The 21300-nt window shown below is 52.0% G+C and overlaps 9 protein-coding genes across 9 annotated transcripts; 8 read left to right on the plus strand and 1 right to left on the minus strand.

The window, feature by feature from the left end:
• Positions 1-1419: 1419 nt before the first annotated feature.
• CkaCkLH20_09992 (beta-lactamase) lies at positions 1420-2589 on the plus strand (the record flags this gene model as incomplete). Its single annotated transcript, XM_038892707.1, has 1 exon — positions 1420-2589. The coding sequence occupies one exon, from the start codon at positions 1420-1422 to the stop codon at positions 2587-2589; it is 1170 nt and encodes a 389-aa protein (XP_038741956.1).
• A 613-nt stretch (positions 2590-3202) lies between these two features.
• On the plus strand, positions 3203-4297 carry CkaCkLH20_09993 (uncharacterized protein; the record flags this gene model as incomplete). Its single annotated transcript, XM_038892708.1, has 2 exons — positions 3203-3896; positions 3960-4297. 2 exons carry the CDS (start codon positions 3203-3205, stop codon positions 4295-4297), a joined length of 1032 nt encoding a protein of 343 aa, XP_038741957.1.
• Positions 4298-6348: 2051 nt separating this feature from the next.
• CkaCkLH20_09994 (bkrf1 encodes ebna-1 protein) lies at positions 6349-7427 on the plus strand (the record flags this gene model as incomplete). The annotated part of the gene is made up of 4 exons (XM_038892709.1): positions 6349-6556; positions 6612-6670; positions 6725-7309; positions 7365-7427. The coding sequence occupies 4 exons, from the start codon at positions 6349-6351 to the stop codon at positions 7425-7427; spliced, it is 915 nt and encodes a 304-aa protein (XP_038741958.1).
• Positions 7428-8330: 903 nt separating this feature from the next.
• On the plus strand, positions 8331-8632 carry CkaCkLH20_09995 (uncharacterized protein; the record flags this gene model as incomplete). The annotated part of the gene is made up of 2 exons (XM_038892710.1): positions 8331-8435; positions 8495-8632. The coding sequence occupies 2 exons, from the start codon at positions 8331-8333 to the stop codon at positions 8630-8632; spliced, it is 243 nt and encodes an 80-aa protein (XP_038741959.1).
• A 180-nt stretch (positions 8633-8812) lies between these two features.
• On the minus strand, positions 8813-11005 carry CkaCkLH20_09996 (bacterial extracellular solute-binding protein, family 3; the record flags this gene model as incomplete). The annotated part of the gene is made up of 3 exons (XM_038892711.1): positions 8813-9700; positions 10425-10865; positions 10928-11005. 3 exons carry the CDS (start codon positions 11003-11005, stop codon positions 8813-8815), a joined length of 1407 nt encoding a protein of 468 aa, XP_038741960.1.
• Positions 11006-12045: 1040 nt separating this feature from the next.
• On the plus strand, positions 12046-12806 carry CkaCkLH20_09997 (uncharacterized protein; the record flags this gene model as incomplete). Its single annotated transcript, XM_038892712.1, has 3 exons — positions 12046-12084; positions 12147-12641; positions 12711-12806. The coding sequence occupies 3 exons, from the start codon at positions 12046-12048 to the stop codon at positions 12804-12806; spliced, it is 630 nt and encodes a 209-aa protein (XP_038741961.1).
• Positions 12807-14452: 1646 nt separating this feature from the next.
• On the plus strand, positions 14453-15721 carry CkaCkLH20_09998 (glycosyl hydrolase family 6; the record flags this gene model as incomplete). The annotated part of the gene is made up of 3 exons (XM_038892713.1): positions 14453-14679; positions 14730-14986; positions 15039-15721. 3 exons carry the CDS (start codon positions 14453-14455, stop codon positions 15719-15721), a joined length of 1167 nt encoding a protein of 388 aa, XP_038741962.1.
• Positions 15722-16643: 922 nt separating this feature from the next.
• CkaCkLH20_09999 (GDSL-like Lipase/Acylhydrolase) lies at positions 16644-17657 on the plus strand (the record flags this gene model as incomplete). The annotated part of the gene is made up of 3 exons (XM_038892714.1): positions 16644-16777; positions 16831-17273; positions 17329-17657. The coding sequence occupies 3 exons, from the start codon at positions 16644-16646 to the stop codon at positions 17655-17657; spliced, it is 906 nt and encodes a 301-aa protein (XP_038741963.1).
• A 731-nt stretch (positions 17658-18388) lies between these two features.
• CkaCkLH20_10000 (uncharacterized protein) lies at positions 18389-21230 on the plus strand (the record flags this gene model as incomplete). Its single annotated transcript, XM_038892715.1, has 7 exons — positions 18389-19031; positions 19086-19392; positions 19451-20006; positions 20067-20406; positions 20583-21004; positions 21056-21092; positions 21145-21230. 7 exons carry the CDS (start codon positions 18389-18391, stop codon positions 21228-21230), a joined length of 2391 nt encoding a protein of 796 aa, XP_038741964.1.
• Positions 21231-21300: the final 70 nt, after the last annotated feature.

Here is a 21300-nt window from a genome sequence, read left to right on the forward strand (position 1 = left end):
GGGTATATTCAACGGAAGGACCCTACGAATGCAGGCCATCTCCGCAGTTATACATTCTGCAGCGAGTTACAGATCCAAGACCATGCAATTCCCCTCTGGAGTATTTGTTAGCGCTGTACTTTGACCGGGGCAGTTAGTTATGAGTGGTGTGTTGATAAGTCTGAATCATCATGTGTTCCTCCACCTCAACGCGCGAAACTGGAGAAGTGCAGTCCAACCCATCGGATTATGAGCCTCATGCAGCAGTAAAGTAGCGGTAAAGGAATATTCTCCAGCAATTGATCAACACTAGGAGTCTGCATGACACACTATTCGACTACCTCTACAACTTGCGCAAGGTATGGCCGCAAGCAGGTATTCACATAGCTTCATGTTTATAAATCCACCAAGAGGCAACCCTCAGCAGATGTAATTCTCCGGCTTGCAGGGACGAGACGCAGCCCTACATCTATTAGCTCAACAATACTTATGTCATTTATCTGACACCGTGCAACTATGGAGGAATGATCTCAGCTCAAACCACATCTGCAATTACGACTCCGTGGACTGCTTACATGTACTTGAATTGACCTTCTCAACACCTTAAGCGAAAGTCAAATCAAGCAACAGGAATGTAGACTGGGGTTTGAGATGAGCAAATTAGAGTCCGTAGGATAGAAGGATGTAAACATTTATCGTCCAATTTAGCATACGTATGTTTCGGTGAGAACTTTTAGGAAAGGAGGTAGATTCTGAGCGATGGTTATGACAGTGGTCATCATCTGGCCTGGGCATATGAGCTGGGCAAGAGAACAACCATCGACCATCGGTAGAAACAATGAATGATTGAGTTCACTCTACATCATTCTTACTCATAGTGCGTCGGATATTAGAAAGGTGCGAGGTGTAATTTTCCCATTATCACTGTGATTTAAAATGAAACACTCATAGAGAATCGAATCAACATTGAACTGACGCTGGCACCTTCGGTAATGAGCGCGATGCCAACATCGTCTGGATTGATCATGGGCGTCACAGGGGTTCAAATCCTTCTGTCAGCCGCTATGGCCCTCTGCGACATTTCAACGGTGAGTTTCCATTGCGGCGCTAGACCAGTCCGGCCTCCTTAGCGAGGAAGCCCCGGTACATCGGAGCCGTAACACCGATGCTAGGCGGCTGTTCAGGCCCCGGCCGGCCGGTGGATCGGTATCTAAGCCGCCGATTCTCAATCTTACTGTCAGTTGAACGGGGAAAACCTCTCAGTTGTCCCCGTTCAATATCTGAAATGTTGCAATATATGATCTCGATAGTTTCTATGTGTTTGAGAGGAAAGGTTGTTCATCATACACTGCATTAAATGCAACCTGAGCTCGAACAGTCTCCAAGCTTCCCTCACCTCCAACACTCACAATCCTCCCAACCTGCACCGCAGCTCCAAAAATGAAGCAAATCAAAGGAACTTGTGATCACCGATTTGAGGGACTTCGCACTCAAATGCAACAGTTTATCGACTCGGGAGAGGAAGTCGGGGCTGCCATCGCCGTCAATCTCAACGGCGACAACGTCGTCGATATCTGGGGCGGATACGCCAACAAAGAAAACAACCAGCCATGGGATAAAGATACCATTGTCAACATATTCTCAACGACAAAGAATGTCCTCAGTCTTGCCATTCTCATTCTTATCGATCGACAAGTCCTCTCCACCACCGACAAAGTCTCCAAATTTTGGCCCGAATTTGCTGCCAATGGGAAAGAGAATATCGAGATCCGGCACATCATGTCGCATACATCAGGCGTCTCGGGCTGGGATGCTGATGGACCACTCTCATTCGACGAGATCTCCGATCTCGATGAGGCCACCGCGAAGCTGGCGGCTCAAGCACCGTGGTGGACTCCTGGCTCGGCTTCGGGGTACCACGCTTGGACTTTCGGGCATCTTCTGAACGAAATAGTCCGTCGCGCGACAGGGATGTCGCTCAGGGATTTTGTCATTGAGGAGATTGTCAAACCTTTTGGGGTTGACTTCCAGTTTGGTGTTCAGGATAATGACTTGGACCGGACGACGGATGTTATCCCGGCCCCTCTTCCCAAACTCCCGCCGGGTGTTGGACCACAACCTGGATCTATCACCTTCAGAACAATGAACCCCATGCCGTTCCCCTCAAATTTTGCGAACACGGCATCTTGGCGAAAAGGCAATGTTCTCGCAGCAAGCGGCCATACCAACGCCCGAGCTCTCACTCGTATGCTCTCTATAATCAGTCTCGGTGGCAGTTTCGATGGCAAGACTCTGCTGTCATCGAAGACCATCGATCAAATCTTCGAAGAGCAGTCCGACGGAGTTGATCTTGTCATTGGAGCGCCTCTTCGGTTCGGCATTGGATACGGTATCGCTGGGGAAGGGAACACAGCCGTTGCGGATTGGCTGCCCAACGGACGTGTCTGTTTCTGGGGAGGCATGGGTGGCTCGTTCGCTATCATGGACTTGGACAGGAAGCTCACCATCACGTACGTCATGAATAAGATGTCGAACACTGGGTTGGGGAATGCAGCGGTGAAGGCGTACGTGAGAACTATCTACGATGCGCTAGGTTTGGCGCAGCGATGAGATGAGCAGGTCACTTATTTCATATGTAAACTGTTTCCCATAACTACCAGCCACAATATCCGGGATTTCGCCACTCTTTTAGATCCAAAACATCATAAGATGATTTGGCTTCTGAAAAGAAAACCAAGAATTTGAACTCTTTGGTCAGACAACTGCCCTTCAGGAAAACCTGGAAATGAGGGCGTGTCGCAACGTCTTGTGAGGTTCGTTGAGAGTCTTGGAACCCTTGAATGAGTTCAGTGTTAAACTCGAATTGTCTTTGTTCTCATTTTCAACAATAGTATTGTTACATTGGGTTTCCTCATTCTTCCGAAAGAGTGCTTGTACGAAGTAGATTCTCGTAGGCTACAACCAACGCATTTGTTCAGCCTTGAAGCTGAACAGCGCTGGTTGTTTCTCCAGTCAACAAGCGTGTTGTCGACTAAGGTATGCTAGTATAAGAAACCGCGACGGAACGTGACTCCAGGTGTTTCTTTTGATCATCATAAACTTCATCATCATCATCAACTAATTAACAAGTACCAAAACTCTTACCTCTGTTTCCCTCACACCTTCACTCTTCAGTCTATCACAACTCACAAAACGCACACAAGTCTCTCCACAACGATCCAAGATGTGCCAGCAATTCGAGCAGCTCATCGTCTGCTGTTCCGAGAACTGCACATGGGTGCAACATGGCGTCCGTCTTCCTCTCCTTCGTCTCATCCCTAAGCCCGACCCGATCTACATTCTCTGCGACCGAGCGATTCAGATGGGCTACCGCCCCGAGACCAACTGCGTTGGTGTTCTCGGTCTCAGCTATCCGCCGGTTGCGTGTACCGACTATCTCGCCCATCCCGACCACAAGTCCCATAGCGTCCTCTCAGTGACTGCATCTCGCCATCTCATGGAAGCGTTTGCCAACATCCACATTCTCTGCGCCGTTTGCCTGGGTATCGGCCATGCTGATGCGGTACCCACGGCGAATCCCACCGCCCGTCTTCACACCGGCCGCGGTGAGGCCAATGGTCGCAATATGACTATCTGCAGAATGGCCGACGGCCGACGACGCATCGAAGTTGAGTGGACATGCTGTGCCTCTGGTGACTGCAGTCAAGACAGAATGTGTTACTTCCGCGGTAGCGCTACTCTAGCTGCGCACCGTGAGATTGAGAACCAGCGCCGCCGGGAACGTGAACGCGCTGAGCTTGAAGCTCGAAACATTGCCGCTGCCGCTCAGGCCCAGGAACAGCGTCGTCGCAACATGGAACGCGAGCAAGCTGAGCTTGCAGCTCGAAATGTTGCTGCTGCTGCTCTTGTTCAGTTGAGTCTTATGCATGAAGGACGACAGAATCCAAGTGGACCTGCACCCGTTGCTAACATGGAGCTAGATCAACCTCACAACCCTCGTGAGGCTTCTGTCAACCCTGAGCCGGTTCTTAACGGCCCGGAGCCTCATCCCATTCCAGTCGCTCATCGACAGCCTGCTGCTACTCCTGAGCATCAACAGACCCCGCATCTCAATGAGCCAACTGTTACTGCCAATGTTCCACAAGCGGGTGTTTCAGGGGTTGATCCAGCCAGAGTCGCCCCGCCTGCTGAACAAGCTGCTGCCCAGCAGCAAGAGATCATTCTTGACACGATTGTGGTTAATCCTTTGGGATGCAATGGTTGCGAGAAGTGCAATTTTGGTAAAAATTTGGCTCGCCGCCGTCGCCAGCGCCCTTAGAAAGCTCTTGAAGTAAGTCGTGATTCAAGCTGTGAACGGGTCGTCAATATCGGGGAGGGATAAGGGCATCAACAAGGTAAGTGGCATTTTGTTTCATTGATAAATACAACGGTTATTTTCACTTTCAGTTAAATCAAAAACGGTCGCAGCTGTATGTTTTCCAAAGCACCCAATGGTCGCCGAGTCTAATGGTGGTCAAGAAAGGAGTTAGCTCAGAGTCGGCAGATCCAGCCGTTCAACGTTGATTGCTTTTGGATTTAGCTGAGTTTATGCTCCTACTATGCGCAAGACTCGGCAATTTCCCATTGTCTGCCATGTCTCAATGGTGCATTGCATACCTCCATATAGTGAGCCGGGTGTCCGCGGATAAGAGGCTCGGTACTGCGGTTGCATCATGGTTGCATGCAATGGCGGATTTCAAGATTACCGATTCGAGCAAGATTTTGTCTTGTTGCATCGCAGCGTCTGATGTCTGACCTGATGGACGTCAATGTGGCGGTCTGTCGGGTGAAATGCATGAGCCCGGCGAATCTATGTCGAAGGCAACTAATGTCAAAATCATGTCGATCTGCCTTCCGGGCATTGACGTCAGACGGTCGGCAGAGCCGGAACGAGATTGCCGGTGTCAACCGCCGACGGAGCTTTTTTTGCGGAGGACATGAGCTTGTTCGCGGCGATCCTTGGAGAAGAGACTCGAGCGACGTCAGAATTCGGTGTTTGTGGGGAAAGAGAGATTTCAGCTGCGTCGGTGGTAGGCATCTCATGATGTCAAACCCCAAGTGCAGCTCCGAGTGGCGTCAAAGAATGATGACAAAGTTGTTCGGAAACAAACCAGGCCTTTGAACGCATGTTCGTCTCGTCGGCCTTGACCCGAGCTACAATGCCCTGGAGTGTGTTGGTAGTTGAGCCCCTTTTCTGGGCATTTCACTGCTTTTGCATGGGTCTGGCTTGTTTCCTGTTGCCTATTATTATTCCAAGTGGTCAACAGAAAAGCTTTTCAAATTCTCTCTAAAGGAAAGGAGAATAAGAATTAACTGGGACTATCCTGTAGCCAATCCTTCAGCTGCATTTTCATCTCATGTCAGGGTGTTCATGCGCCGTATTCTGGCAGCGGCAGCGCACGGAAATGGGTTCGCGTTCGCATTGGCGCAGGGAGCGGCCCGAAAATCATGCCCGGCTTCCTGTACCTGAGTCCAAGCAAGCAGGGAGAATGTCAGACGGAACGGAAGGCTTTTCTCGTATATCGCTGGAGCCGCAAGGTGGAAGACATGGGAGAAAGCCCGCCATCATGATCCAATTCTCCCTTTTCGCCCGGCCAGACCGGTGTTCTCGTGGAAAACAAATGAGAGGATGACCCGCGGGATTTTCAGCCTGCCTGTGCCACCTGGGCGCCTCGGCTCAGCCATCTTGGCAAACTGCCGGCAGGCCATGTTGCACCCATTGGCACCATAACTCGGGCTAGTTTGTCTGCAGGTATCATCAGCTGCTGCAGCGGTAAGAGAAGAATGACGGGAGCGAAAGTCCGCCAACAGCTTCGAACCACACTGATCACGTTCGACTGTGCAGCGGGTTATCGTGGTGGTGTGCTAGTCCGGGAGAGAGAGGGTCATGTCCTTGGCGGATCAGTGGAGCCAAGAAGACGGGTCATTTTTGTCCTCGCACTTTTCTTTCAATGCACCAAACCCACTCCTTTTCTCCTCAAATCCATCTCCTATTGGGTGTCTTCTGCGAGATGGTCAGCTTCCCACGAGGGCTGCGATGTCTGCCTAGCATTGACCCTTTAAATTTGCTTGTTGGTTGCAGTGGGGAGGCGTTAGGCTGAGTATGAGTCCAGGCATGTCCTGGAATGGGCTGGGCTGTCAAGACCTGGTCATCTTTTCGGCGTCAGCGTTGACGTTCGTGTTGGCTTATCCGGACTCATCCATGAACATGGGCAGACCGCGGAACCATCGGTCACTATTTGAAGTGGCTACCACCCCCCTTCATGTCATCCTTTGATGGTTTCTCGCGATGGCGTCCCCTTGTCTTACGTCCGGTTGTCGGTCTTCAACATGAGGTTCTCCATTGCCAGCGCCGTCACCGTCCTTGCCTCTCTGGCTCTTGCCGCCGACTCACTCGAGTACAAGGGTGCCGCTGCAGGCCAAGTCATCAAGGAGAATGTCAAGCTGCGCATTCTGCCCGTCGGCGACTCTGTTACCGTCGGCTTCCTGAGCACTGATGGCAATGGCTACAGGCAAAAACTCCAGGAAAACCTGGCTGGTATGTTTACCTCATTCTGCCCACTGATCGTCGTGCTTATCTGACTCTGTTGCAGCGAATGACGTTGTCTTTGCCGGTACGGTCTTCTCTGGCGACATGACTGACCCGTATTATGTAAGTCAGAGACGATTCTCAGGAATTTGAAAGGCATCATACTGACCTATTCAGGCTGCTTGGTCTGGAAAAACGATCAAGTACATCGCCGACAACGTCCCGCCATCTCTGGAGCAGCGCCCGAATGTCATTCTCGTCCATGCCGGCACTAATGACATGAACCCGAACCCTGACATCTCCACCGAAGGGAACGATCCCGCCGCAGCTGCTGCACGGCTCGGCGCTCTCATCGACCAGATGATCACCGCTTGCCCGGACGCAACCATCCTCGTCGCTCAAATCATCAACACCTGCGACGCCAACCAAAGGCCACAAACGGAAGAGTATCAAAAGCTCATCCCGGAGATCGTCGAGGAGCGAAGGAATGCCAGCCATCACGTCTTGGCTGTTGATTTTGCGGCTCTGGGTGATGGCATCTTGCGTGATGACTGCATCCATCCCAGCGACGAGGGCTATCGCACTATGGGTGACTACTGGTATGACTTCATCACGCAAATACCAAAGGACTGGATCACTCAGCCGGTTGGAGATGACCCTGATAGGTCCAAGGACCAGGCCGCGATCAAGAGCCTGTCGGCCAGCGGTGCTAGCTCGGTTTTGAAAGAGAACTGGGCCCTATTTTTGATAATTCAAGTAGTAGTAAGCCTGAACTTAATATGTAATTGAGTTGAACTTCACATGAACCTCTTCTAAGCTCTTGGGGTGGACTTCACATGAGATGTCAACCAAGATTGAGTCTGAGTTGGCGCTGATCTAGGTCGTGTTCGGGGAGGTGAGAATTTTTTCATCGCAGGTCAGACAAACTCATCAACTATGTACCATGCCTACTCACATTAACATACCGGCTAGTCGCTTCATTTATCCATTAGCTTTCCCAGACTTGGTTGAGATTAAAGAGGCGCTTAAGGGTCACCTTCCAACTCGCACAGGTAAGAGGATTCTGTGAGTCGTGGACGTCTCATGAGGAATTTGATAATTGCTAATTACTTCATTATTTCTACTTTTAAATTTGGTTAACAAAATTCGAATGGTCTGTGACTATTTCTTTCGGGGGACAGGCTCGGTCTGGTGCCGGGGTCCATGTTGACCTCGAGATTCATCCAAATGCTTCGTCTCATACGTGTAGGGTGCCGGCTCAAATCCGACGCCTGAACTTCAACGAGAGGAGTCCGTAACGTATCCTCCCCTTCTCCGCCATCGTCGAAGCCATGACCATGACAATGTCACAGCAGTCATCTCTAATTATTTGTTATTTACGATCGCAGTGAAGAATCGGCCATGGTCTGGACCAAGTTGCGCGCGATGGTTTGGACCCCGCCTTTGAACTCCACGAAAATTACCAGATTGTGTTCGGTCATCCTTGTTGTGCTTCTCGGGAAGCCATCATCGATGCGGGGTTGCTCACCGTGCCCTTGACAATGGTGTAGTTGAGACTTTCGCAATCAACCGTGAACCCCTCAATCTGGCACCGCGATGACGTTAAGTCGTCACATGCCCTATAACGAGTAGAAAGTCAATGAAAACATATATGTTAGAGCTGCCCCCTCCACTCTTCCTGTCGCGCAGACTGGATGTTGCTTTAATATCACAGTATTTACCACCACTTGAACAGCACCCATAAAAGCTACACCGTTCACGTATATCATCACACCGTCTCAAGATGTCAAACCGGAAAGACCACGGCCTCAAGCAGCATGGGCTATCGGATGAAGCCGTGGAGGCTGGACACGATTTCATCCATGATGCTGAGGTTGAAGAGGAAAGGGTTTGTTACACTCCGGCTGTTCAGATCCTGAGCACGAGCTATTCTGACACATCTCACAGAGACACAGCGGCGATGCGAGCACAATGCCGTCCATGAAAGCTGCCACCGAGCAAGTGAAGAAGGCGGTTGGTCTCGAGTCGGCACAGCCTGGCAATCTCACCGACGCCCTGAAGGACAAGATCGGCAAGAAAGCTTGAACAATGTCGTGACCTTCGGCTTGCAACTGTTTCGGCCGAGCAATTGTACAAGGCGTTTTGCTTCGAACCCCAGATTGATCAGGAAGTCTTGAAATGGGATTGATAATTACATGAAATGAAGTGCATTCGCCTGTGTAATGACTGTCAATCACTGCGTTCAATGAAACTCGAAACTATCGTCTACACGCTCGGCCACTTGTAATTCAACCACTTGTCCAACGTCGTGTTCCAAGCACCGCTGCCAAGCTGAACGTGAACCCACGTATCCACGAATTGCTTCCATACGATATCTCTTGAAACAGCGTATCCAAGTTCCTCAAAGTTGAATGGCGCATCTGGGTTGGCGATGCAGAGCTCGCCTTCATGAAGCTTCACCTGTAACTCGACCTCAATGAGGTCGGAAATCATGGCATCTGCCGTGCCATCCAAGACGGCTTGATAAACAGCGTTGTTATCCTCCACCAGGACGATCTCGGCAGACTTCAGATTCGCGCGGTCAAAAGCTTCGTTCGTGCCTCCCGGGTTGACGGCAACCTTGACGCCTGGCTGATCCAACGATGCGAGGTCGGTGTACTTGCTCGCATCAGCGCAGCGGATGCACGCGGTCTTTCCAACTCGCTGGATGGCTGTCGAAAAGAAGACCGTTCTAGCCCTCGCGAGAGTCAGGCTGACCCCGCCCATCGCGATGTCGAATTTGCCGGCAACCAGGTCGGATGTGATGTTCGCCCATATCGTCTTCACGAGACGGGGTGGGTTGGGAAGACCGAGGGCATTTGATAAGGACTGAGCGGCATCGATGTCGGCGCCGATGTACGTTGTGTTGATGGCGGTCGTGTTGGGGAGAGTGGTTTGGTTTGTGACGAGGTAGGTGAAGGGCTTGTAGTCGCCCGTTGTGCCGACATTGATGTAACCCCGGGCAAGAATCGTATCGAGAACGGATGTGATGTTGGCGTACGCGAGCGGTTCTGAGAGTTGTTGTGCTGCAGCGCAGGCGGTGAATGCTGCAGCCAGCAGAACCGGATTTCTTACTTTGACCATCTTGGACTTGACAGAAAGAGCGAGTGAAATCTGAGATGATTACGCTACATGTCATGAGTGAGCGAGTGACTGGGAAGAAGTCTCGTTTTATTGTTTTCTGCTGGGGCCGATTCCGGGGCCCCGCAAGCTCATTTCCCGGTGGACCCTTATCTCGTGGGTTTGGAGGTTATTTACGATACCGAGAGTCTTGCTATTGGTCAATCTGAAGTGTCTTTTGATGCCAAGGTCACTAGGTACGCTTGGATGAAAAGATTTGATGATATGACTCAAGAATTCCCACCGAAGTGGTTGGAAGTGACGTCGAGATTGAGAGCATGATGGTGAAGTGAGCTGGGAGACGAGCTGTGTGAACAGTTGCATAGACGCAAGTCTCGGGATTTACAGGCGTTCAACCAACAAGTCAAGGATCCACCTCCAAGCAAGGGTTACCATTCAACCGGGACCTAAATGAACAGTCTGGGGGAGTGATTGCGACAAACTTTGTAATGTACGGCGTGGTCATGGCCGCCGCCCCGGCTTCTCGCCCGAACTCCGACCCCGGACCGGCCGAAGCTTCTTATCGATGAGAAGACCAGGATACTTTATTCTCGCTTCACCTCCAAAGCCACCCTTTGCCATTTGGCGCGTACGCACGCGATCCCATGTCTTTAACGCCATCCTTAACGACCTCCCAAAACCCTTTAACAACCGACGACCTTGCCCACCTCTCCATCACGTCCCGATCACGAAACCGCGCAAAAGTCGTCAGACTGACCTCGTCGTCTTGGCCCCGCAACCCCAAGAAGGTAAAAACGTCCTCCTCTTCTCCGGCCGCCCGACACAACATCTTCAAAGCCCCGATGACTTCGGCTCTCGCTGTGGTGTCTACACATCCGATTTGTGTCTCTTGCATGATGCCACACTCTTTCCTCTGCCCGCTACGATCAAGGAAGCCGCCAACGACTTCGAAGTGCCTGAGGTCGAGACCTGTTGTCATGACGGGAAGGGCGGCTGGAAGGAAGGTTTCGATCATTATCTTGGACTTCAAATGTACATCGTATAGATCCGTCCGCGAAGAGTATATCTCGAAAGCAAACATGTAGGGTGTCCTGCATGGGTTGTCGGCGTATTCGAGCGGTAGGCCAAAGTAGTATGTTATGGTGTTAGGCTCGTTGGGGAAGACATGACTTGCGAGCTTGTCGTATGCTGCTTGCCACTGCTTCGGTTAGTTGAAGCCGGGGTCAAGAGAGTTTCGTGTGAGAAAAGGACTGGACAGACATCATTGTAATGGTCAGGAACAATGTTGACGTTGGCGATGAGAATCAGTTTGCCGTCCAGTGATGGTGCTTGAGACATGCTGAGAGACACTTGAAATGGCTTTTGGGGGCTTGAAGGAGAGCATGCAGTAAAACAATCAGCTTATGGTATTTGGCCAAGAGAGACTTCAGTATTTGAGCATCGACAGTCTGTTAAAAGAACTAGCCGGTTATCAGTTTAAGACGCCGGCGTTCTCTTGGACTCGGGCCCATTTTTCAACTTATGTGCATGTCTTATATTAAGCCTTCTTCGTAGGCTTTGTTAATCTTCCAGAAAAGATATTAACCGCGACCTTCTGAACCCCGCGGAGGCTGGGATTTAGCTGCGACGAGATTCTTCAAATCGGGACATGTTAGCCGGCGGGTTGAGGTACAGAAGTGGGAATCACTTAGCCAGGTATAACCACCACATGCAGACATCCCAGCTGACAGGCTTCGTACATCAAGATGGACTGCGAAGACCAACAAGATCTTTCAATTAGATACTTGATTGGGGTGTACAGGTGTGCTACAGCATACGATGCGCATGTCTTGCACCTCGGAAAAGCTGTTCCAGCACATGGCTGGGTGACGAGCTTCTGAAAATGGACTCGTCCCACAATTACAACGTATCATACGAGCTGAGATGAGATGCATTCAGATGTAAACTGACTACATCGACGTTGCAGGCGCCAAAGTTGGTCACGAATCCAGCCGCACGCATACGTCAATGCAGCTTCGACCTTGGGAGGGGTGCAAGACCATGAAAGCTATGCGAGTGCCCGCCATTAAAATCCCCGACGTCGTCGAAATTGTGTTGTCTTTCTTTTCCTGTTCAAGTTGTCATCTTTTCAACATTCTGTTGATTTAGGGAAGATGAATTTTCGACTCTCCGCCGTAAACCAAGCGGCAAGATATGTGCAATTGATGAGTTCGCCTCATCGAGCAGTCTTGGCTGTGGCAAGACAACGCCATCAACCTGCGCTTCATACACAAGCTCTGTCGCTTCACCATGGTCTTGTGTCTAGGAACTGGGTTATTCGTAGGTCTTTGGGTGTAATCAGAAGAGGAAAGACCGATATTGCCCCTGATCCCTCGAAGATGGCGGATCAAAAGGTTGCGATTGTCACGGGAGCCTCAGTAAGATAATCCGAATACTTCAAGTGTGAAATAACCAATCACATAGACTGACAGGGTTTCAGTCGGGCATGGGCGAGGCTTTGGCCCGGGATCTTGTCAAAAAGGGCTGGCAGGTAGCCATGGCCGACCTCAACAAGAACGAGCCGCTTTCACAGGAGCTGGGCGAGGCGGCCAGCTTTCACGCTACAGACGTCTCCGATTACGACAGCCAGGCAAAGACTTTCCAAGAGGTATGGGGTCGGTATGGCAGGATCGACGCCCTTCTAGCCAACGCAGGCATCGTCGACAAGAGCTCGATCTACATCTTCAACCACCGAGGGTCGGACAAGATCCCGCCTAAGCCCGATCTGATCTGCACCGATGTCGACTACAAGGGTGTGGTGTACGGCACACAGCTTGCCATTCACTTTATGCGTAAGAACAAGATCCCTGGGGGTAGTATCGTTGCGACGGCGAGTATTGCGGCTGTTCACCCCCACGAGACCTACCCGGAGTATGACGGCGCCAAAGCTGCAGTTGTCAACTTCGTGCGGGCGACGTCACGCCTGCTCAAGCTCGTAAGTATTCAGCCAGTATAATCGTAAACCAACTATGACTGCCATGTACTTGTGTTGACTTCAGCTTAGAAGGAGAACATCCGTATCAACGTCGTTCTACCTGGTGTTGTAGCAACCAACATCATCCCTCCTGAAATGGTTGCTGCTGTTTCTGAAGAATGGTGAGTTTCATTTTGCCATCGACCAAAAATCGAATCATCAACTTACCTTTTTTGCCAGCGTAACTCCAGTATCCACGATTGTGGCCGCTTACAATAAGTTTCTAGACGATAAGGATGTCCATGGACAGGGTTTGGAATGTTCTGCTGAGAAGGTGCTCCCATTAGTATGGTCGGAGCCTCTCAATGGGAGAGTCACAAAGAGAGCAGTGACTGTGTGGGATCCGTTGTTTAAGGTGTATCATCATGAGAGCTCCCAACTCCCAGACACCATCGCGTAAGCGAGAGCGGCAACCTGCGTTGGCCAAGCAGACCATCGGCTCCTGAATCCTGTTGCGGGAAGGTTGGTCATGGTCGGCGTAGTACACGTAAATTGCCAAGTCTCTTGGATGTTCATGATAGACACTTTCTCCTGCCCAATACCGGACAAATCTCAAGGGAGGACGGAGTTGAGGGCCACAATGCCGTCTGTCTTAACTTATTTCCCGTCACTCATCAATCAACGCATGGTTCTGTTCCCACAAAAGCCCGCACGGCATTGGCAGTGTTCCGTGCGCTTCAAGACATGTCGATCATGAAGGGTAAAATGTGGGCTTAACATCCCGCACAAACGGATGAACGATCCGATATTTCGAATAAGAAATAAGACGACGCACAGCCGTGGTGCGTCGTCTTCTCGAAAGGCTGCTCATTATCTCACTTCAAGCCGTCCTGCGGCTGAAAAGTCGAACTAAACCATCGGCCAACAGCCCCTGAAATCTCATCACCGACCTGGCAGAGTCAGACTTTCTCATTCAGTCTCAGAAATACAGTTCGCGTCGCTGTTATTGACTCGAGATTCTCATATGGCCCCCACCTGAAAGGCGCTAAAACATATTGCTTCTTGTCTCCCGACTTTCTCTCTCCAAAGAAGGTTTTCCCCAACTTTCAGAGTTACATCACCTGGGACATGGGCACCCATATTCGAAACGACATGTCGTGCCTGGTCACAATTCTCCCCTTAATCAATCTGGCGCCCCCAAATATGTCATTCACTCTGCGAATTTCTTTTCGTCGAATGTTGTCGTCCGAACCCAGTGGGTATGGGGATTTAGGGCGGCCAGCAATGCCGACAACACCCTGGCATCATGACCATTACACGTGGATTCGCGGAGGCAGCGGCTCCGAGCACGTTAAGTGGCCAAGAAAGGTCTTTACCCCCCGACTTACCTGAATTGGTATTATCCCAGGTACCGGCGGCTCGGCGCCAATGCCTTCTCCCGTGGTCCCAGCATCATCCCCGCCGGTCGAGGCCGGCCTCGTTGTATCTCACACGGCCGAAAAAGTAACCTCAGAACGCTGGGCACGGAGAACCGCAGAGATCGTCCCGCCTTCCTTGGTGACTAGGTCTAAGATGAAGGACCGGTGCTTCTCTCCGGGACGACCCTTGAGTCTGCTTTACGGGTACGACGGGGTCGTGTCTTCGGAGTCAGGGCCATCTTTCCAGAGCTTGGCCGGGGGATTCTCTCATATAAGACAGGAGAGTTGGCTCGCCTTGCAAGCATGGGATGATGGAGCAGCTCCAGTTCACCAACACGCCGAGGCCAGTCAGAGATCGCAGGCACGACATTCTTTTCGTTCATCATCCTTCGTTCACTTCTAGCCGCCTTCAAGATGCTTGCTCAGTTCCTCCTCGCTGCTGCGCTTGCGCCAGCTGCACTGGCCGGACCTCTCAAGTCTCGCCAGACTGCGTCATATGACGGAAACCCTCTTGCCGATAGGCAGCTGTTCCCTAACCCGTATTACGCCGACGAAATCAAGAACTTGGCCATTCCCAAGATGAGCGGTGATCTCGCTGCTAAGGTCGCCAAGGTCGCTGAGGTCCCTTCTTTCGCATGGCTGTATGTCTTTCCCGCGTGGCCTTTCGTAGCACTTGCTGACAATCGATCAGGGACACCCGGGCGAAGATCAGCCTGATGAACAGCACTCTGGCCGAGATCCGCAAGCTCAACCAAGCTGGCGCGAACCCGCCGTACGCTGGCACTTACGTGGTCTACAACTTCCCTGACCGCGACTGCTCTGCCAAAGCATCTGCTGGAGAACTGTTGATCGCCGAAGACGGTATCAACAAGTACAAGAAGGAGTACATCGACCCCATCGCCGCTCTTGCCAAAGAGTACTCGGACACCCGCATCGTATTTGTTTATGGTATAGCCTCAAGCATTGACATCTAACGTGGTCTCGTGCTGACTGAGGACAGAACCCGATGGGCTTGCCAACATGATCACCAACATGGGTGTACAGAAGTGCTCGCAGGCAGCGGACACGTACAAGGAGGCGACAGACTACGCCTTCAAGACCCTCAACCTCGACAACGTTGCCATCTACGTCGATGCCGGCCACGCCGGCTGGCTTGGCTGGGAAGCCAACCTCAAGCCTACCGCAACGCTCTATGCCGAGGTATACAAGAAGGCCGGTTCACCCAAGGCCGTCCGCGGCGTCGTCACCAACGTCTCCAACTTTAACGGATGGAAGCTGGACACCGCCCCGGCCTACACGACCCCCAACAACAACTTCGACGAGAGCAAGTTTCACGCGGCGCTGACGCCTCTCCTCAAGGAGGCCGGATACCCCGCCAACTACCTCGTCGACCAAGGACGCAGCGGCAAGCAGCCCACGGGACAGCAGATCTGGGGTGACTGGTGCAACGTCAAGGACACCGGTTTCGGAACCCGCCCGACCGTCAAGACCGGCATCGACACTCTGGATGCCATTGTCTGGGTCAAGCCTGGTGGCGAGAGTGACGGTACCAGCAACTCTTCGGCTACGCGTTACGATGAGAAGTGCAGCTCTGGTTCTTCTTTCATCCCTGCCCCGGAGGCAGGCACTTGGTTCCAGGAGTACTTTGAGATGCTGATCAAGAATGCCAACCCTGCCTTCTAAGCCGGTGGTTTGGGTTCAATTGTTCAAGATGTACATACTTTTTATTCTTCGTAAATAGATAGGGAACCGACACTACTTATGCTTTGACGGCCCAGAATGCGCCTGAAAGTTGTACTCGGGAACGTCTTCAGCGGGGGCGCAAAAAGGACTCGAAGCGAGACCGAGTTCACTGGAATCTCCTCACTAGATGAGTTGCTTTACTGTGACAACACTTACTTCATGAACTCACATTGCTTAGCCTGAGAACATTTGACGTAGATTTTGTAAGAAGTCGGCATTCCGCAATGGCGTCTCGCGCAACTTACCGCTGCAAGTCCGAGGAATTGGGGTACCCTCCTTTCCTTGGAGTAACCTCCAGCTCTGATCTCAATCAATGAGCCGCAAGCCACACACACGTCTTCCGTGTCTACCAGATTGGAAACTGCCTATTTCAGAAACCAACAGCTTCTTTCGGATCATAACATAACCGCGAAGCTTGCAAGCGCCGTGATCAGACAACTTCGGCCGCGAAAAGGAGCCGATGGCCCAACTCGCGGCCCCGCGTGCCCCATCGGAGGACCTGCAATCTCGCCCCTTTTAGGAATTGCACCGCCCGGGGCCGGGCTTCGACTAACACTTCCACCAATCACGGCGAATAGCGATGCGACCGAAGATGGGGAACTCAATGTAATGCAAACGGGCAGTGACGAAAACCTCCCTCCCTGTTCAAATTCCGAATCATCCAGCGCTTTTCTTCAATATAATATGTAGCACCGGTGCCATCCCACTCCAAGCCGGTCTGTTTTGGTTCTTGTTTTGGGCATTGGCTTGTTTTGTCTCTCGTTGGTCCGTCTGACAGTCGTTCACTTCACATTCTTTCTTCGATTCTGATTCATCTGTTGATATTTTGCTGGTACATATCATTCCAACCCGGGAAAACAAAATGAAGTACTTTTCCACCGCTCTTTCTTTGGCAGCCGGCCTGTCCCTGTCCCTGGCCAGCCCTACGTGGCATGTGAGCCGCAGCTCTGCCGTCCTCCCGAGACAGGCCAACAGCTCCAAGAACCTGATCGTCTTGTAAGACTGGAAGACACAATCAAGGTGCAAGAACATGGCTAACTCGGATCCAGCGGCGACTCTTACTCCACCGTCGGCTTCTGGCCCGGCGGCACCCTCCCCGCCGCCGGTAACCCGCTCGGAAACCCGGCGCTTCCCGGCCAGACCACCTCGAGCGGCCTCAACTGGGTCGGCCACCTGACTAGCACCCTGAACACGTCCCTCATCCTGACATACGACTTCGCCGTCACCGGCGCCACCACCGACAAGGACATCGTCGACACCTACGCCCAGTACTGCGTTGACGACCAGGTTGATCAGTACAAGCAGTACGTGTCGAGCAAGGTCAACAAGGACAATGCTCTCGTTGCCATCTGGATCGGCATCAACGATGTCGGCGAGCCCTTCTGGGACAAGCAGTCGGCTCCCGTCGACAAGATCATGGACCGCTACTTCGAGCTTCTGCAGACGTTGGCTGACGACGGCTTGAAGAACTTTGTCCTGCTCAGCGTTCCTCGTATGTCAATCCTGAATGTCAACTCTTCCAACGCGTGCTGACAAGATCGCCTTAGCCTTCTCGGACCAGATTCCTGCCATGATCGGCCAGTCCGAGACCGACCTCCAGCGCCTCCGTGATGACATCAGCTCTTACAACAAGAACCTGTCCGACCGCCTGGCCACGTTCAAGTCCGCCAACAGCGGCGTCAAGGGACTCGTCTTCGATACCAAGCCGTCTTTCGACACCGTCGTCGAGAACTTCGCCCAGTACGGGGCTAAGGATGCCACCTGCTACGGCTCCAGCGACTGCATCTGGGCTGACAACTACCACGCTGGTCTGGCCATCCACAAGCTTGTCGCTGAGAACCTCGTCAAGGGCGTCGCCGCGAACTTTGTTTTCTAAGCAGTGATGACAAGGGTTAGATTGGTGGAAGTGATAAGAACAACAGACGACGTAATTCCGCACCATGAAGACGCATCTCATAAGTGCAACTGTCGCCCGCCTTATAGCCTCCATCAAAACCTTGTGGCACCCAAGAGATGTTCCTACGCCCCAACGTGTACGCGTCCACGTGTCTGATATCTGCGACTGATAAGAGGAAAGCTTGGCCAACATTGAAATCGCCAATGAGCCACGATGCGTCGAATGCTTTTATCTCTTAAATTTTCCGATTGGCAGATGAGATATGTTGTGGAGGGGGGCTTTCGCCCGACTAAACCGCTGTGTCTGACTTTAAAGCTTTCAGATGGCGTCGTAAGCGACGAACGCTAGCCAGATGTGCTTATGTTTGCCAGGGCGGAAGAGCCTCTGGATCTGTGAAGCTGTGCCGCGGGCCTGCCTGCCTTTCGGTATGCCTGGACGCCCAAGACATGCTCTCAGCTGACCGGATGACCACTTCGGCGGTAACAGGGCGGTTTCTGGTCGCCTCTCGGACTTTTCTATTATTTCTATTAAAGCTTGGGGTTAAATCAACAGGTTCAAACTCATCTTCCTGTCGAGTTCATCTGATTTCTGCTAGAACATCCGGTATCTGAGCATCGTTAGTACTTTGTTTCGCTTCGTGTCCCCAAGTTGACCCCGCATACTCTACAGTCATCTTGCGCCGCAACCCCATTCTCACTCAGTAATCTGTGATGCCTTCACTCTTCAAGAGATCGAAGAAGGAGAAGGAGAAGGAGAAGGAGAAGGAAGCCGAAGCAGAGGCCGAAAAGGCTAGAGCGGGCCGTGCTGCGACACCACCGCCGACTTACGAAGATGCGCAGGACCAACCGCCGGCTTTCGAAGATGAGCCGCCGTCATTCGAATCTCTGCATGGATCCAAGGGAGGAAAGCAAGTCCCTACTGAAGCAGACGTCGCAAATGTGACCGCCGCCTTCGCTTCCTTGCGGCTCGGCACCCAAAGAGATCCCGATGTCGACTCTTGCCTCGCGCATCTGAAGCTGCTTTACGCAATTCAGACACTCAAGGAGGAAATCGGTTACACAGATGGGCTCTGGGACATTTGGGACTCGCGTGCTGGCCCCAAAGCTGACAGCGAGGAGGCGGGTTCTAGCAAGAAAACAGAGGATCATGTCAAGGAGGTCCTCTCCAAGATCCGTGAGAAACGCTGGGCGGTTTTCCTGGCGCGAGCAGTCGACCGATACGAGACATGGTGGAAGATGATGCCGGGTGAGCGCTTGAAGGAAGAGGACATGAAAACCCAGTCTGACAAGTACCTCACGTTCCCGGATGGAGGCGAAGACTTTCCTTGGACAGTTGATATTCTCCCACCTCTTGGTAAGACTAGATTGGTGCTCGCAGTCACATCACATTTGCTCACCATTTTCGTAGATGTCTTGATGGTATGGCACGCGCATATGCTCAACCCTAGAGCCTTTCTGGAGGACGCCATGCGCTACGGGCTCAAGACGTTCTGGACAACCGGCATGCCTTGGGCTCAGGTCCACGAGATCATCGACTCGAAGTTCAATTACAATGCCACCGATGCGGCCAAGGCTAACTGGGAGGCGACGACTGGACGTGCTTGGCACAACGTTGAGGAATCTATGGCAAAACATCTCGAGTGTCCCGCTTGCAAGCAAGACGTTGAGGTTCCATGGACAACCTGCGGGTTACCAGAGCTCTACAAGGGCCAAGGGTGAGTACGCAACAACACTATCTATGTGAACAGTTGTTAACGCAAAGCCCAATGTTAGGAGGCCAGGTCTATTTGGAACGGGATACGGAGATGGCAGTTTCGAGCAGCTGTGCACCGCAGGGTGTAACACCCTCATCACCCAACGTCTCCTCTCCGTAGCCAAGATGACCAACGATGCAGAGCAGTACATAGCATCGAACTTCACCGTCCCCAGCTCTGTTCTCGACCCCAAAGTCGGCATGCCAATTCCACCAGGACCACCGTCAACGAAGCTGACGCAAGCTTTGTTCCCGAACAGGCTCCTCGGTCTGGGCATCATCGAGGATCTCAGAAATCTCGTCGTTCCGGGATCGCGGACGCGACCAACTATGGAAACCGTGCGCGATATTATAGAAGCTGCGTTGACCGACAATGATGCATACAGGAGGATTCAGGGAGCGGATGCCGCGTCTTTCAGCAAGAAGGACCTCGCCAACGGCAGGGTGTTGACGCGAGTTGAACGTTTTCAAAGCCGGAAGATGATGTCGCGATATTGGGACAACCATTCCATCTTCGCATTGGACCTCATCGGTGCGACCATGAGACAGGGTGTGTTTGTTGAGAAGATGTATGGTGTAAGTGGCTCGTGGCTCGCCGATCGCCGAATAGCGTTATTGAAACTGACCTGATTCTAGATTGACTGGTTACATGGCCCCAATCAGCGCGGCACGATGGATCGTCTGCTTCAGAAATACTCTCGCTTCATGCTCGTCATGATGGAGAATCCGAACACTCTTTGCGTGCCAACCCTGGATGTCGACCTTGCGTGGCATGCCCATCAGCTGGCCCCGAGGGCGTATTACAAGTTCTGCACCTTCAACACTGCGACAAAGGGGAACAAGGAATCTAGATTCATCGATCACAACGACAAGATTGACGAAGACAAGCTCTCAGTCTCGTTCGAGTCCACGAGCAAAATGTATCTCGAGAAGTTTGGAGACGTGTACTCGGAGTGTATTTGCGGATACTGCGATGGTACGTCTTTGGCCCTCCTTGCTACATGAGGTAGAGATACCAAGCCTAAACTATGAACAGCCGTTCGATCCAACCATGTAGTTAACACGTCGGCCATATTTGGAAGAACCAAAGAACAGAAGGGCAGGTTCCGTACAAATCCCTCCTAATTCCAGCCAAGATCTAACAGCACCTAGCTATCGACGCTTTCAACGCAACCGCGTCACCTTCAGCTCCGGGCACCGAAGTCCACATATCAACCCATAACGCAGTGCACTCAAAAGAGACCTCAGCCCGAAAACACGTCCGATTTCAGCAGCGGCTAGTCTGGAAGAATCGCCTGGACGGTGCTTACGAGCGCGCAGAGAAGCGCGCGGCCAAAAAGGGTGTAAAGCTGCCCCCAAGAGACCAATACTACAACCACTGGGGCAGCACGTATCACCGATACGGACCCTGCATGTATCCCGCGTATCTCACGGCAGGCATCTACGCCTCCGGAGATCCCGGCATCATACACGCCGGTTATCACACCTGGGCCAACTGCGCTCAGGGGATCTGCGGGAACAACGACATCTCTGCAGGTGGATGTGGTGGTCCTGGAGGCTGTACCAACTTGGATGTAAGTCTGGACTCCCGCTTCCTTCTGCTGTGTGTTAACCATGATTTCAAGGGATATTGGGGCGGCAGCAGGATCACCTCGAATGGCCGTAAGTTATAACATTCCCGATTAGAGACTTACCCGTCTAACTTACCTCGCAGTGTGCGGCGGTATGGCAGCAACCACCATTGGGGTCGGCGGAGCTGGTTGTGGTGGAGGAGGTGGCTGTGGTGGCGGCGGTTCATAATTTGTTCTTATCACGACGGTTTTGCATGCTTGCTATTTTCATTTCTCTATACTCCGTATTACACGTTTAA

The sequence above is a fragment of the Colletotrichum karsti genome (assembly GCF_011947395.1).
Source record: "Colletotrichum karsti strain CkLH20 chromosome Unknown Scaffold37, whole genome shotgun sequence".
Classification (NCBI taxonomy): domain Eukaryota; kingdom Fungi; phylum Ascomycota; class Sordariomycetes; order Glomerellales; family Glomerellaceae; genus Colletotrichum; species Colletotrichum karsti.